Below are 15,747 nucleotides of genomic sequence, written 5' to 3' on the forward strand. Positions count from 1 at the left end.
CGCGGAGCAGCTAAGCCCATGTGCCACAACTACTGAGCCTGTGCTCTAGAGCCAGTAAGTCACAACTATTGAGCCCACGTGCCACAACTACTGAAGCTCACGTGCCTAGAGCCCATGCTCCGCAACAGAGAAGTCACCACAATGAGAAGCCGGCACACCACAATGAAGAGTAGCCCCCCACTTGCCACAAGTAGAGAAAGCCTGCGCACCGCAACGAAGAGTAGCCTCTGCTCTCCGCAACTAGAGAAAGCCCGCATGCAGCAATGAAGACCCAATGCAGCCAATAAATAAATTAATTAATTAAAAAAGATAATTTCACAGATAACATTTGGCATAAGATAAGGCCAGGTAAAAAGTGAGTGAATTTTAAGTTGATTTAAAGATAAAGACAAAGGAAAAAGTTCACTTGGCACATGGATTTGGCACCAATAGATAGCTCACAGGGTCCTGCAGCCTAGTGGTCCTGACACTGTATATAAAGCCCACAACACCACATAGATGCTTTGTGAGGGTGCTGGTCCCTCACCTTCTCCTCGTGCTCTGAGCCCTGAACACCCCAGGTACAAACCCTGCCAGGATTACTCTCCTGCCTGGAAGGAGATTAGTGATGCTGAAGGTGTCAAGACCATTACCAATCCAAATGGAAATGGTCCAAGCCATCATACAGTAGAGCATCTTGCCCCTTGAGCCAGGTGTGGGCTTTTGTGGGTCACTTCCAGCCATGAGCAGCTCCTCGTCACCCCAAGTGCTGTATAATCCTGACTTTCTATGGGAACTGTGATGTGAAAATAGCCAGGAAGTGCTGATCTGTAACTTTAGCCTCTGAAAATCTTTTGCATGTAGGGAATCTTTTGCAAACTACAAATGAAACCTTCTGGATTCTACTGTTGGTGCTAGTCTCAACTGATACTGTGACCCTTGGCAAGCCACTTAATTAGCTTCAGTGAGAAGCAGTGATTACAAAAGCTAAAGTCAGAACTGCAGGAAAAGCGCCTTATAGATACAGCGTTCTCCAGCACCCAGACCTGGCAGGCAATGATGTAGAGCAGAGGGCACCCAGGGTTAGGACTTTGTGGGAGTTGGGAGGAGGGGCACAGGGCACCAAGAGATTCCAGGTGGGAGAGACCTGTGTGTATTACACAAAGAATGAAGACAGCAGGGACCCATCAAGCAATGGGCACATATGTATTTTCTCCAAGGAGACACGGCAAGAGTTTAATTGAAATGTGGCAGCATGACAATACCTCAGGGTGCTCTTTATAGATTGGTTTTGAGCTTTCCACAGAGAAACTGTAATTGGGCCTCCTGGATTTCCTTCCAGCCCCGCATGTCAACATCAGTCCAGGGGCTTGGCTGAGAGACGCTGTCTTGTTTGCACTCCCCTCAGACACGGCTCTAAGTGGGTCTGATTCTGCTACCGTGCCTCTGGCTCCTCCTTGGGGTGGTAGGGGCGGGGGGTGAGGGGGGAGCGCTTTGCTTATACCCACTCCTGTATAAACCCCAGGACGGTGAACCTCAGTAACTGGAAGAATGTGGTTCAGAAGAATTGTCTCTAATGCTTTTACTAAAAATAGTAATAATAAATACTTTCTAATGGCTACATATACAAGTTCATAGGCAGGTTCACAAGTGTAATGTTTTTGACCCTAAATAACATACTAGCTGCCAAACGATCCCCAGTCTTTATCCTTCCTAGCCATCTCTGGTTCTCTTTGGCTTTGTGACCACTTCAAGGATCTTTTTATCTCATCCTTAAAGACTTCCTGGCTCAGCACAGCCTGTTGGGAAAGCCCGTGGTTGGCTCTATGCTACTACTCACAGCTACTTCATGGGTCATGTGAAAATGGTCAGCCCCCAAATGGGAGCCTCCTTGACTGTGAGTCATGTGTGACCAAATCTTTGTCACCTCCAGAGGTATCTATCAAGAATTCCAAATCTCCTAGCAACTTCTGAACCACACCAACATTTTCTCAGTTCTAATCTATTGATAATGAAGCCTGGGGTTAAAAAAGTCCCCAGCATTGAGAAAATATTTGAGATTAATATCCAGGATATGTAGAGAACTCTTAAACTCAACAACAACAAACAACCCAATTCAAACATAGGCAAAGCATGGAAGCAACCTAAATGCCCATCAACGGATGAATGGATAAAGAAGATGTGGCACATATATACAATGGAATATTACTCAGCCATAAAAAGGAATGAAACTGAGTTATTTGTAGTGAGGTAAATGGGCTAGAATCTGTCATACAGAGTGAAGTAAGCCAGAAAGAGAAAAACAAATACCATATGCTAATGCATATATATGGAATCTTAAAAAAAAGGTACTGATGAACCCAGTGGCAGGGCAAGAATAAAGATGGCGATGTAGAGAATGGACTTTAGGACACGGGGGTCGGGGCAGGGCAGGGGAAGCTGGGATGAAGTGAGAGAGTAGCACTGACACATATATATTACCAAATATAAAATAGATGGCTAGTGGGAAGCTGTTGCATAATACAGGGAGATCAACTCAATGATGGGTGATGACCTAGAGAGGTGGGATAGGGATGGTGGGAGGAAGGCTCAAGAGGGAGGGGATGTGGGGATATATGTATAAATACAGCTGATTCACTTTGTTGTACAGCAGAAACTGGCACAACAGTGTAAAACAATTATACTCCAATAAAGAGATTAAAAGAAAAAAAAAATAGGCAAAGGACTTGAACAGAAATTTTTCCAAAGAAGGTATATGAATGGCCAATAGACACAGGAAGAGATGCACAACATCGCTCATCATCAGGGCAATGCAAAGCAAAATCACTTCCCAACCCATTAGGATGGCTACTACTGAAAAACCAAAACAAAACAAGAAAACAAGTGTTGGTGAGGATGTGGAGAAATTGGAACCCTTATGCGCTGCTGGTGGGAACGTAAAAGGGTGCAGCTACTGTGGAAAATGTATGGAGGCCCCTCAGTGAATTAAAAATACAATCACCACATGCTCCAGCAATTCCACTTCGGGTATATACCCAAAATAACTGAAAGTGGGGTCTTGAAGAGCTATTTATACACCCATGTTCACAGCAGCATTATTCATAATAGCTAAAATGTAGAAGCAACCCAAGTGTCCATTGACAGATGGATTAGCAAAATGTAGTATTTCTGTACAATGGACTACTATTCAGCTTTAAATAAGAATAAAATTCTGTCACATGCTACAACATGGATGACTCTTGAGGATATTTTGCTAAGTGAAATAAGCCAGTCACAAAAAGACAGGTACTTGATAATTCTACTTATATAAGGTGTCTGTATGAGGTAATAAGAATCATTGGGCCAGAATGTAGAATAGTAATTGCCGGGGGCTGGGGGGGAAGGGGAATGGGGAGTTATTGTGCAGTGGGTACAGTTTCAGTTTTGCAAGATGAAAAGAGCTCCGAAGATAGATGGTGCGGATGGTTGCACAACAATAGGAATATATTTAACATTACTGAACTGCACACTTAAAAATGGTTAAGATGATACATTTTATGTTATTTTGCCACAATAAAAAAAAATTGGGGGGAGGAAAGGCCCCCAGCACTGACCATCAGAAATAAATCTGGAACGAGCCTGACAACCACCTTGATATTCCCCAACCAGCTTCCAAGTCCCAAACTGTTGTTCCCCTTCCTCAGGTGGATTTACTGGGCTTTGCTGAGATAAAGCTGGGATAAGCCTTTTTACCCCTGAGAGGTTAGTGGCCTGAGACTGTGGCTTTCAAATCTGGCTACATGGTGAAATCATCTGGGGAGCCTGGGAAAAATCTTAATGCCCAAGTGCCAGTCCCAGAAATTCGGATTAAATTGGTTGCGGTGGAGCTCAGGCATCCAGTAGCTTTTTACAAGCTCAGCGATGATGCTGACGTGCAGACAGGACTAAGAACCACTAATGTAGGAGACTCTTATCACCTGAGCCCTTCTAACTTCAGGCTGAGAAGTCGTCATGGCCCCTCTGCCCAGGCTATTTGATTGGGGTGGACCTGGTCCTTTCTGTTCCTTTGACAAAGACCCACTAAGGGCCTGAATGGCCCTCTGCATCATGAAGCCTTCCCAGATGCTGCAGCAGTGAGAACCCACCCAGGCCTGGGAACTGAGTCCTGGTGGCCCCAGGCAGGCCTTAGCACCTCCCTCGGTGACCTGCCCTGGGGCGCCAGTGTTCGGCTCATGTTCACGACTGTCCCCAGCCCTAATCTGGAGAGTGATGCACTGTGCTGGGCAGACAAGCACACTCTCTGCCCTGGGAGTGTATGAATACCTGCTCCCGTGCATGCATCCTCTTCCCTTTGCCATCCAGAATTCCATGGGGATAGATGGCAGGAGGCCCCAACATTGGACTGCTGGCTCACAGAGAGGGCTGACAGCCAAAGACTGGCCAGTAACAAAGGGCCTTTTGACTTTCCAACCCCAATGGGAAGCCTGGATGATTCCAGCAAATTTGTTTCCCTAAAACTCTCTCTCCTTGGGAACAATTTAAAAAATCCCAGAACAGCCAAAGGAAGCCGAAAGAAAGGGAGGCATTGTCACGGGGCAATTAATAACCCCCGCAACAAGCTAAGGCCGTTTTTATTATATGTAAGCTTGTAAGCAAAAGGGACACAGCCAGGTTGTTGGCTCCTGGTGGTGCTCAATTACTATGGCAGGAAGGGGCTTTGGACAGTTGCTCACAAAGCTGGGGTCAGAGCAGGGCTCTGTTATTATTTCAGGCAGGTGGCTGGCATGGGCAAGGCCACACGAGGCTCCTCTAACTGTCGGGCAGAACTGAGGTGCTAAGAGCTGAACACGAATTTCTCTGTCCAGGTGAGCTGCACCAGCCTGGGTATTTTGCAATCTAACAATGTTTAATTGGCTTAATTAGGAGCAGTTAGCACAGCCAAAACCAAGCCAAAACAACAGCAAGAAAAACACCCAGGCAAACAAAACTCAAAATTAAAAACTTTGAAAACAGCCTCAGGAACAAAAGGATACACGTAAGCACAAGTCACCTCTGTGGAACCCACACATTGCTTTGATGGCCTTTAGCTCAATAAATCATTATAGACCCAGGGGTCAGGCCAGGCTTACTGAGAACCACGGTGTCTCCACAGCCAGTTTCTAAGCCCTGGTGACCTGCTGCGATCATTCGTAGCTGGGGAAGGAAACGGGGTCTGGGTAGCTCCTTGTTGTAAAGCAGTGCTCACCTTACAGGAGAAGGCTGCAGCTCACCTCAAAAACTGTACAGCCACTACTGGGTGTATGTATCATGCAGTATACATGTCCTCAACACAAATCCTCCCAATGATGACAGGAGGTGGACACAGACAGGTCAGGACACAGATGCTCGGAGAGGCTATGGAGCTGTCTACTGGTGCAGGGCTGGTAAGTGGTGGTCTTGGGATAGAAACCCCCATCTCCTGGCTCCATAGCCTGTGTCCCCCACCCCAGAGATAGTCACACACTGCATCACATGCACTTAAGTCACCCAGGGGGCTTATAAAAACAGACTCCAGAGCCAACGCTGGGCATCTGAGTCACAGGTCAGGGCTTGTCCTGGGTGCCTGTATTTCTCCACGAGCTCCGTGACTTCACACCTTCTGATGACGGCTCACAGTAAGAATCACATTTTCATTACTGTCCAGCACACTATGAAGTATACTCACATATGTATATATAACCACTGAATTGATACAACTGAAGAAATGTCTGTGCTTAGAGCATATAAAGCACTCTGACATTTTGGGAGACATTCTACTGTATTTCATGTTTTAAAAGCTTGTTGTGGGCTTCCCTGGTGGTGCAGTGGTTGAGAACCTGCCTGCCAATGCAGGGGCATGGGTTCGAGCCCTGGTCTGGGAAGATCCCAAGTGCTGTGGAGCAACTAAGCCTGCAAGCCACAACTACTAAGCCCATGCACCACAACTACTGAAGCCTGCGCACCAAGAGCCGGTGCTCTGCAACAAGAGAAGCCACTGCAATAAGAAGTCTGCTCTCTGCAACTACAGAAAGCCCGCACACAGCAACAAAGACCCAATGCAGCCAATATATTAAAAAAAATAATAAATAATTAAAAAAAAAAAAAAGCTCCTTGTGGCCCACAACATTGATTTCATGATCCACCAAAGAGTGTTAACAGCGTTTGCACATGCTGCTCTGGACTATTCTGAGGCTCTGGGTGGAAGTCTCTTGCCTGTCTCTTGCTGCCTCCTACTGAATTCAGAAATGAGTGGTTGGTAGCTTAGTCAGAGATCATGGAAATGTGGCCACGTGCCCTGAGAATAATAGCAAATTGCTCTGTATTTTCCTTTTACACATAATCTCGCACAGTGGCTCGCAACACCTCTGCAGAGAATTAACCCCATTTTTACGCAAGAGCGTAAAGTGAGGTTCGGGGAGTGCATGTGATCTGCCCATGGTTGCAGAGCTGGGACGCGCCAGTGCCTCCTCCTCCTCAGCACCCTCAGGAGATAGAGCATCTGTGGACAGAATGTGGGCATTTGATTTCCACGAGTAAAACCCTGCCTGTCTACCCATCTCTCAGCCGTCCACCCCTGTCCTCTTGCAGCGGCATAAGAAATTTCCTATTTGTATTTCGACTCCTCAGGATGTAAAGTAGAGCAGCTGCTGAGGTCCCAGTCAGCTTTTGCTAACAAAACCAAATCCCCCGGCTTTCTCTGGCAGCCAGAGCCGGGGCTTGTAATCTACAGCTGCTTAAGGGAGCAACTTTCTGGTGAGGGGAGCAAACTGCAGTCTGTTTTAATTGTGGATAAACCATGCACCCCAATATACTCCAGGCAGGAACACGAAAATCCCAGATTTGGGTGTGTGACACATGAGGATTAGTGGCAGATACATAAAATTCTTTCTTCCCCCCTTTTGTCAGCACATGTCAGGCCTGAGCACACCTCCAGAGACCTTCCGAGAGGAGCAGAGCCAGTGAGATCCAGAAACAGACACACTTAAAAAAACAAAACAAAAAGACAAAAAAACCCCCACACCTCTGTTTTGCTCTAGGGTATGCATGCATCCCCAATCAGGGACAATTAATTTGGATTACATAAGAGCACTGCACTGTTGGTGTCCCACCTGGAATCCCATGTTGCATCCACACTGCTCAGAGAAGATAATGCGACAGATTTTTGTTGACGTTGGGGGTGGATATGATAGCCGTTCCTGCCCTGATACCATCAATGGCGGAGCCCGTATTAGTCAGCACCCATCGTTGGAGGGGATGAGTTAATCTGCCAACACTTGGGGGCTGACCACATGCACTGGGTGGAGAACAGTGGGAGATGCCAAAGGAATGTAAAACATGTCCCTGTCCCAGTGGTCCTTATAATTAAAACGTGGCTGTGCCTGTCTTGTTCCCTGTTGCATCCCAGGTCTAGCACCACGCTGGGCATGCCAGTACGTGTTCAATAAACACTGAGTGAATAAATGCATAGAGAACCTTTGCCACTAGTAACATCTTCCGAAGTGTGTTCTGTGGAGTGTAGACAGTTGTTATCTGGAAAAAAAAAGTCGGGGGGAGGGAGCGCTAATACTCAAGTAAGTCTGCTGAGCAAGGTTTGCTTGTTGTAGATGTTATCTGCTGTGCTGGAGTGCATTGTGACTCACTTAGGGGAAAGCAAGTCTTTTCCCAAATTTATTTGACTACACACGTCCTTTTCCATAGGAATGATGTCCTTTGGGAAATGCTGTGTTTTATTTCCCACAAGCGGGTGGTCCCGATGCTCACCTCCCATCCACCCTGCATGAATCAAGAGGTTAAAGGGAACAGCAGGGCCGGGTTGAGCTGCGGGTGCTGGGTGGGCAGTTAGGTTCACTCAAGGGCTCACTGACTGCCCAGCCAGATCAGTGATATGTCCAGTGACTGCCCATTATGGAATTTTGTTTGAGAAGCCCTAGAATTGTAGAGACTGAGAATGCGTAGTCCAGGGTTCAGCGTTCTGCTAATTTTTTCACCTGCCTAAATCTGGCTTCCTCAGGTGTCACAAGGATGAGCTCGTCCCAAGCAGCCCCTTTATCAGGAGACTTGGATGAGCCCTCCAGGTTCTGGGAGGCCTGGGCATCCAACTGGGCGGTTCTGTTGCACAGATTATGAAAGCCCAAGCAGTGTGTGGATGGGAAGGTGCCTGCACAGGAGAGGCAGGGACAGGGCCATGCCAAGGCTTGTCAGCAGAGGCAGAACAACTTTACCTGAACGAAGCTGAACTCCCTCCAGCTGAGTGAGTTTGCAATGGATGGCAGTGAGGTGACAGCCAGCAGGGACAGGGTGCCGAGAGCCAGCACTCCCAGGGACAGGTAGATCTCCATTCGCCAGACTTCCTCCTCGAACCAGAGGTGACTTTTATTGGTTGAGACCTGGTGTGGGTGGAAAGAAAAGCATGAACACTGTGGCCAAGGTCAGTGCCCTGGGATTCGGACAAACGAGGAATTTAGGACAGGAAAACACAATAACGACCAGCATATCCACTTTCCATTCCACGTAACGTATTTGGCTCTGTTTTAAGCGCTTTTCAGGTATTGGCTCAGCTGATCCTCACAAGAACCCCGTGAAGACAATATTGTCCTCTATTGTCCCCATTTTTCAGATGCGGGAAACGAGGCACGGAGATCAAGTAACCTTCTCACGGTCACACACAGCTTAGGAGATGGCAGAGCTGAGTTTAGGAGCCAGGCAACTGGCTCGGAAGACATGACTTTCACAAATCTGTCTGGGGCCAGTCAACGAGAACGGTCGCATGAGCCAAGAGTAAGGAGCCGGAGAATCTGATAAGACGTAAAGAACTTACAAACAGGACCATCTCACAAGGTTTTCTGGTGCCCAAATCCCCAAGAGGAGGGAGGAGCTCTCCTAGCTCAGAATCCCTGCAGCCAGCCGGGCTTCCCGCCCAGCCTGTCTCCCCTGGACCCTCAGTCCCCCAAGCTGCCTCCGTCACTGGCTCACATTCCAGACACACACAGACACCAAACCCCTCAACAGTGCCTCACGAGCCCCCGGCTCCCATCTTGCCACCCAGCTCCCCATTTCTGTCTGAGGAATATAGCTTTGACTCAACCACTGCCAGGCAACAGAGGCCGATATCCATTCACCAAGCAGGCCCATAAGTACTTATGAAGCACCTACTGTGTGCTAGGCCCTGGGCTGCAGAGAGCAAAGATACCTGCCCTCAGAGAGTTCTGGGATCCCCCAGTGAGCCCCAGGGATGCACCAGTCGGGGAGCCCCTGCAGGCCCAGAGGTTTCCATTCCTTTCCTCCCCACTCGGAAAGCCGTTGCACCTGAGCCCCCTCCTGGCCTGGCCGACACTCACTCGTACAGTACACACGAGGAAGAGCTTTTAATAGAAGTCCTACTATTAGAACCATCATTTTCCAACTAGGCCAGGTAGCAGAGTTCCTGGAAGTCAAAGTGTTTTCTGAGAAATACCAGGAAACGCTGCTGCCTCAATTTTACCTGCAGAACAAGGAACAGCATTTCCATTAGGAAATGAGTCCAGGCTTTAGTAGGCAGGTGTCTGCTTCACAAAACAGAGGGACTCATACAGGTTTTCGAGAAACTATTTCAGCAGGAAAAAACAATAACCCAAGTGCAGTTAGAAGATATAACATTAAAAATGAATCTAGTGAGCTGAGCAAAGATGGTCGAAAAGCTTATGAGAGAACGTTGAAAGAAACTGAGAAAATGCTATCCATTGAGTACTTTTCCTGCAATGTGAGAAAAATGATGGCCTCTGTTCTGTTTCAGGGCAGGCTGGCTCCCACTGGTGTCTTGAAGCCACAAAAGGACCAGGAGCCTGGGGACCTGGGTTGTCACCCTGACCGTGAGTCCTGTGAGACTCGGGGCAACTCCAGCTCTGGGCCTTGGTTCCTCCACCGACAGAGCTGGGAGAGGTAATGTCTAAAATCCTCTGATTTTGCTCGTGAACCAAACAAATGTCAGCACTAGCCAGAAAGGCGGGGCGGTGTTCCTCTGCAGAGAGCAGGGAGGCCTCCTGCGTAACTGAGCCCAGAGGAGGCTTACTCATGCCTTCCCAGCACTAACAACTACTGCTCAGCAAGTCATCCCCGACGTGCAAGTTGTTTGTGCCTCAAATATACTTTGTTAGTCACTCCTTTCTGTGTTTCGGTGAGATCAGGCAGTTAATGTCACAAGTCAGAGTTTGGATGATTACACACAGCACATTTGCTTGCAAAATGTCTTGTTTTTTTCCTCTAATACTCCCACGCAGCAGTGACACCGGGAAGGGGTGTGTGAGGTGGGCAAGGGAGCAGTGGGTGGTGGGGCACCTGCGTGAGCATCTGGCTGCCGGCCACCTCCAGTAGCCTGTGGGAATCTCACCCAACTGATGGAACCACAGTGCTGTTCTCAGGGCTCCCCAGCGACCAGTGTCCCACACAGCCAACTGGGACATAGCTGAAACAGCGCTCCACTCCCCTAGTGATTCTCCCACGTTCAGAGCTAATCACGCTGGCCACCTTGAGCACGACCAGGATAGTGTTCGTCAACTAGGGATGGAATGCTGCCATCCACGTGTGGGGTTTCCTTTCCCGGTAGCCGGCAGGTTAGAGGCTGAAGGGCCCAGGGGCAGGAGACCCTGAAGGCTGCAGCATTAGCTCCTCTCCATGTCCCAAGAGTGGGCGGTGGTTGGCGAGAGAGTGATGCTGACCTCCTGCCAAACCCAGAGAATGGCGAGGCACGATGCAGAAGGGGCAGCCTAGGGTGTTGGGGAGAACCGCTTCTCAGTCCCAAGGCCTGGGTTCTGATGCTGGCTCTGCCACTTGCGGGCAGGCATGAGATCCTGGGCTGGGCTTCCCAGGCTACCAGCTCCTCTGTCTTTTCCTTGTTGTTTTTGCGAAGACTAGATAGATGCTGTTTGTGAATTTCACAAAGTAGGTGATTAACATAATAAATGGCTGATGCTGTTGTTCTTAATGGCAGCTGGGAAGTTAGACTAGTTCTTGCCCCAAGGTCTACCTATACTTCTCTTAAGAGATGCCTGGTATTGGCTTCATGGTGGCCAACTTAACAAACAGTCGCTCAGTGAACATGCACTGGGACTCTGTGTTAGGAACCGTGGACCTCAAGGGGTGGAAGACCCAGTGATGGAACTTTGGGTTGGGCAGATGACAGACATGTAAATGAGTAATTACAGAGTGATGCATAAGAAAAATCATAGAAGTAGGGACAAAACACAACCGATTACAGAGGTGGATGTGGGGAATGGGGGAGATAGGCCGGAGAAGCTTAAGAGAGGTAGGGTTTTGAAGCAGGGATAGGAGTTTGTCAGACTGCCAAGGTGTCCTAGGTTGGGGTGTCCAATCCCAAGGAACGAGCTCTGCCCCTTCAGAGGACAGTATGGGACCTGAGTGTGATGTGTCACAGGAGCAGTGGGGAGATGAGGCTGGGGACAGAGCCCAGCTGCACTGTGAAGGGTCTGTCATTATCCTGAGGACAGTGGGAAGTCACGAGCACTTTTCAGCAGTGACATGGTCAGATGTAAGATTTAGACAGTTCTCTCTGACAGCCTAGACTAGTTTTGGGGTGAGAGTGAGGAGAAAACAGTGTGTGGGTAAAACATTTTCTTTGATCTTGACCATGACTTTTTATTTTGATCTTGAAATGTATTTCTAAGGCACTACTGATTTACTTTTTGGCTGCCTATCCCACTTCTGGGTTCCTCTGCTCTGTTAACCCCTCCCCCTCATTTCCATCCCTCTCCCTGACATACCCAAATCAGCCCTGGCTCTGCCCTCCAGAACTCTGAAGAACAAGGTTCAGCGCCTTTGCCTGCCAGGCCTTCGCTGTCTGTCTCTGATCCCGTCCTGGGGGAGTGATGGTTGCCTGGCAACCTCCACAGGGGCCTGCAGCCTTAAAGGGCTTTGAAATTCAGGGAAAATTACCTTGTATAGGCCCCTCTGTACCCTGGTATTTGCATCATGGCAACGCTACATTAACATAATATCAAGGAGAGCCTTGGCAGGGCTGGGAATTTGGAGAATGGCAGTCAGAGGGTGGGCAGGGGAAGGTGTGGGCAGGGGTTTGCCTTGTTCTCTAGTTGGGAGGGGACATTACCTTCTTCCCCACCCACCGCCTGAAGCACCTGCCACCCAGATCTGCCACCTCCTGGGCAGCAAACATTGTGCCACTTCCCAGGGAGCCACACAGAGCCTCCTGCCCAGCAGGCTGACTCTTTTTAGAAGTAAGAAGATATCATCAATGAGCATCAAAAACACTAGCAATGCATGAGACCTCCATGTACATCAGGGCCCTGAGGACCAAAGAGGGGCTGTGACTCACTCAAGGTCAAGATCTTTGTTCCAGTCAGTGATGCTGGAGGAAAGGAGTCCAGGGCTCTGGCCTGCAGGCCTCCACAACACCCCATGCCAGCCCAGGCCAGCTAAGGCGAGGGATGAGACTGCCATATTTCACCCTGTGGCCTCAGGGCCTGGTAGAGTAGAAGTCAGTGAATGAATGAGTTCTGGGATCATTTATTCAACTGTTAGTTTGGACTTGTTTTCCCTTTAGAAAGCAGTATGGGCATGAACGTGGATCTTGAGGAGAATGGCTGGATTTGGATTCCAGCTCAGCCACTTACTGGCTGTGTGACTTTGACCAAGTTACTTAAACTCCCTGTGCCTTAGTTTTATCATCTGTAAAATAAGGGTAGTACAGCAGCTGCCTTACAGGGATAAGGGTTAAATGAATTTACAGAGGGTTATGAAAATCTCTTAGATGGTACCTGGAACACAGTAAGCTCTTTTTAAGAGTTAGTGACTGTTATTTTTCCCATTCCTCTCTCATTTCCAGCAGGTGTCCTGCTCCTTTGCCTGAAGTCTTGGGTTCCTCCTTTCTCTTATGAAAGCCCAGGCCTAAGATGCAATGATGCCAGGTGTCCATGGGTGGGGAAGGACAAGCCCGTTTGGAAAGCTGCCAGTAGGGAAGCAGGAACCAGAGTGAGTAGGGGCTGAGGCCTGTGGTTCCCAGGAGACGGCCCAGCCTTGCCTCCTGGTCCTGCTCCGGGAAGTGGCCAGGTCTCCGAGGGAATGGCTGCATGGTGGGTGTACCTGGGGAGGGCCCAGCCTCAGTAAGATCTCTGCTTCCCAAGCAAGAACAAAACTGCAGCTGTAACCAGGGGTAGATGAGAAGTGTCTCACTGGATGACTAAATGTCCTAGAGTGGGTAGGACCCATGCATCAGGCCAGAGGCTGAGAACTAGAGGTGGAATTAAGCAGGTTGGGGAAAGTAAAGAAAGGCAGTGTTGCTTGCAGACCTGAGCTTGGGACTCAGAATCGGGCCCCATGAGCTTGTAAACCAGGAGGAAGCATCTGGGGGGGCCTATTTCTATAGGCACAGGTGCCAGGGGATGCTGCCTGTGGTGCTAGCTGGCTTGGCCTGAAGGCTCTCCATTCCAGGAATCCTGCTGGCGAAAGAGCACCATATGGCTTTCCTAAATGAATAATTACTGTGTCCTGCCCCCCGCCCCCCAAAAAAGCAAAAAACAAAAAACAAACATTCTCCTGTAGCCTTTCCCATCTCAGCTGATGGCAACTCCATCACTCTGGGTGCTCAAGCTGAAAACCCAAAGATGTGATCAACCACCTCATGAATCCCATGTCTATTAAAGCAATTCTGTGTCCTCCGGCTTCAACATATGCCTTCAGTACCGTCCTGCCCCTCTGCCGCTCCCACCCGACTCCAAGCCTCCATTGCCTCTCATCTGGGTGCCTGCACAGCCTCCTAACTGGTTTCCCAGCATCTGCATTTGATCTTTTATCGTCTGTTCTCTACCTGGCAGCAGAGTGAGCCAGTTAAAACCCCGGATGGATCATCATTCCTCTACTCAAAACCTTTCATTGGCTTAAAGTCTAAGGCCAAAGCCCTTCCTCAGCCTTCAAGGTCTCTGTGGTGCAACTCCAGGCCCCCAGGCCTCGCCTACCACCCCCTCCCTTGGTTCTACCAAAAGGGCCTCCTTGCTGATCCTCAAAGGTGCCAGGCAGCTTCTTTTCTTCCAACCTGTGCTCACATATCACCCACTCAGCAAGACCTCCCTCACCACCCTTTAAAACTGCACCCCATCCCTCTCCCCTTGATTTTCCTCCTTAGTACTCACCACCTTCTAAATACCCTCTGTAACTTACAGCTGCACTTTAAGTCTCCCTGGTTTGGGAGCATAGGATTTTCATGTTTTGTTCGCTGATACTCAAAATCTTGGATAGCAGGATGTGGGCATGGCCCAGTCTGGGCAGAATCAGCAGATGGCAACTGGCAGGCTGCACCCATGGGCACCCCGGGTACTGTGATCAGCAGGAGACAGGCGAGGACCGTACCTGCTTGATGGCCAGGTTGACCAGGTCATAGCGGTGGGAGCGGCGCAGTGGTAGGCAGAAACTGTAGAGCGCGTGCAGGGCGGCACAGAAGAAGCTGAGCAGACCGATCTGCTTGCGGTGCTGCAGCCAGTGGTCCAGCCAATCGGGGAAGCGGAGGTACTTGGTGCCTCGGTGCAGCTGCAGGGCAGCTGCCAGCACACCAGGCAGGTATACCAGCGACAGCAGCACGTATGCCACGCAGGGTAGCGTTGTGTTGACCACGGACACAGGGAGCTTGTAGAACTTGTTTTTGCCCTCCTGCAGGTAGGGCTGCAGCACATCCCGGATGAAGTTGTAGGAGTAGAAGAAGATGAAGAGCCCCAGGGCCAGGAGAGAGGGCACCTTCCAGCCTGGGAGGAGGCGCAGGGGCATGGCTTCTACCTCCCGGGCTGAGGCCAGGGACCCCATGTCCACAGGGATGAAGCCCATGGCCTGCACCATCTCCAAGACAGTGCGCTTGGCTTCTGGCTGGTCACTGCAGATGGGCACCTGTGGGGAGGAAAGTGGGGGGAATCAGATTGGGTTCCCAAAGGGTTGGGCAGGGCCTCCAAGAGCATCTTGGCCAAGCTCCTCACTAAGCAGGCCCAGCAATCTGCCAGGTAAGTGTGCAGCTGGAGCAAAAGGGGGCCCTGACTCCAGGGCCAGGGGCCTTTCCTTGGCTCCCGGTGGCCTCCCAGTCTCTGGCCCAGCAATGCCCACTACTCAAGGAGAATGCCCAACACTCATCCAACAGTGAGCATCTTGCCCAGTTCATTGCCATCACTATTCATAAGCAAAACGCCCATCTAGGCAGCCCCCAGGGGCCCTTGGAGTAGGTGCCTCAAAGGACTGTGGCCTGCCCTGGGGGTCACTTAGCAATTGGGCTTTGCCTATGGCCCAGAAAATGCAACTATAGTTGCAGCTCCATCCCTCAGTTCAGAAGTGTCCTCTTTGACCATGTCCCCTGTCCCGTTATAGCCTTCAGCCAATACACAAGGCCTCCTGCAAGCCAGCCCCAGCCTCATAGTCCACTGCTCACCTCCATGAGCCCCCATGCAGGCCCACTGGTGTCCTCTGCTCCCTGAACACGCCATGGATCTTCCTGACACTTCTGTGGTCAGGCAGTCCATGAACACTGATGCAGCACCTGCCATGCATCAGGCTTTACACATGTGATCCCTCAACCTTGTCACAAGCCTGCAAGTAGGTACATGTTTCAAGTGAGGAAACTGAAGTTTGGGAACATCGTTTCTCACCTCTGTGCCTCTGTGGGTTGTCCCCTCAGTTTGGAATGACCTTCCTGCTCCCTGTGCTTGACAACATGAGGTGAAGCCAAGGCCAAGGCTGACCTCACAGTCTTCCCCAGCCAACCACTAGCTCTGCTCCCTCCAGATCCTG

The 15,747-nt window shown here is 49.8% G+C and overlaps 2 protein-coding genes across 10 annotated transcripts in view; one reads left to right on the top strand and one right to left on the bottom strand.

Annotated features, from left to right (window-relative positions):
- Positions 1-10,226, top strand: part of C8H2orf76 (chromosome 8 C2orf76 homolog) — a 134,682-nt gene extending 124,456 nt beyond the window's left edge. For 2 of the 4 annotated variants that reach the window (XM_057746742.1, XM_057746741.1), the window contains exons 7-8: positions 8,594-8,754; positions 9,749-10,225. In XM_057746742.1, coding sequence (XP_057602725.1) covers positions 8,594-8,754; positions 9,749-9,898 — 311 coding nt within the window. In that variant the 3' untranslated portion in view covers positions 9,899-10,225. Of the gene's footprint in view, positions 1-8,593; positions 8,755-9,748 lie in introns of all 4 variants that reach the window. The other 2 variants (XM_057746744.1, XM_057746743.1) reach the window with 1 other exon arrangement.
- STEAP3 (STEAP3 metalloreductase) overlaps positions 1-15,747 on the bottom strand; it is a 44,431-nt gene that overhangs the window by 3,220 nt on the left and 25,464 nt on the right. For all 6 annotated transcript variants that reach the window (XM_057746736.1, XM_057746740.1, XM_057746735.1 and 3 more), the window contains 2 exons: positions 14,332-14,859; positions 8,199-8,363 (listed from right to left, as the gene is read on the bottom strand). In XM_057746736.1, coding sequence (XP_057602719.1) covers positions 8,199-8,363; positions 14,332-14,859 — 693 coding nt within the window. The remainder of the gene's footprint in view (positions 1-8,198; positions 8,364-14,331; positions 14,860-15,747) is intronic.

The sequence above is a fragment of the Hippopotamus amphibius genome, chromosome 8, assembly GCF_030028045.1.
Source record: "Hippopotamus amphibius kiboko isolate mHipAmp2 chromosome 8, mHipAmp2.hap2, whole genome shotgun sequence".
In the NCBI taxonomy this organism is placed as follows: domain Eukaryota; kingdom Metazoa; phylum Chordata; class Mammalia; order Artiodactyla; family Hippopotamidae; genus Hippopotamus; species Hippopotamus amphibius.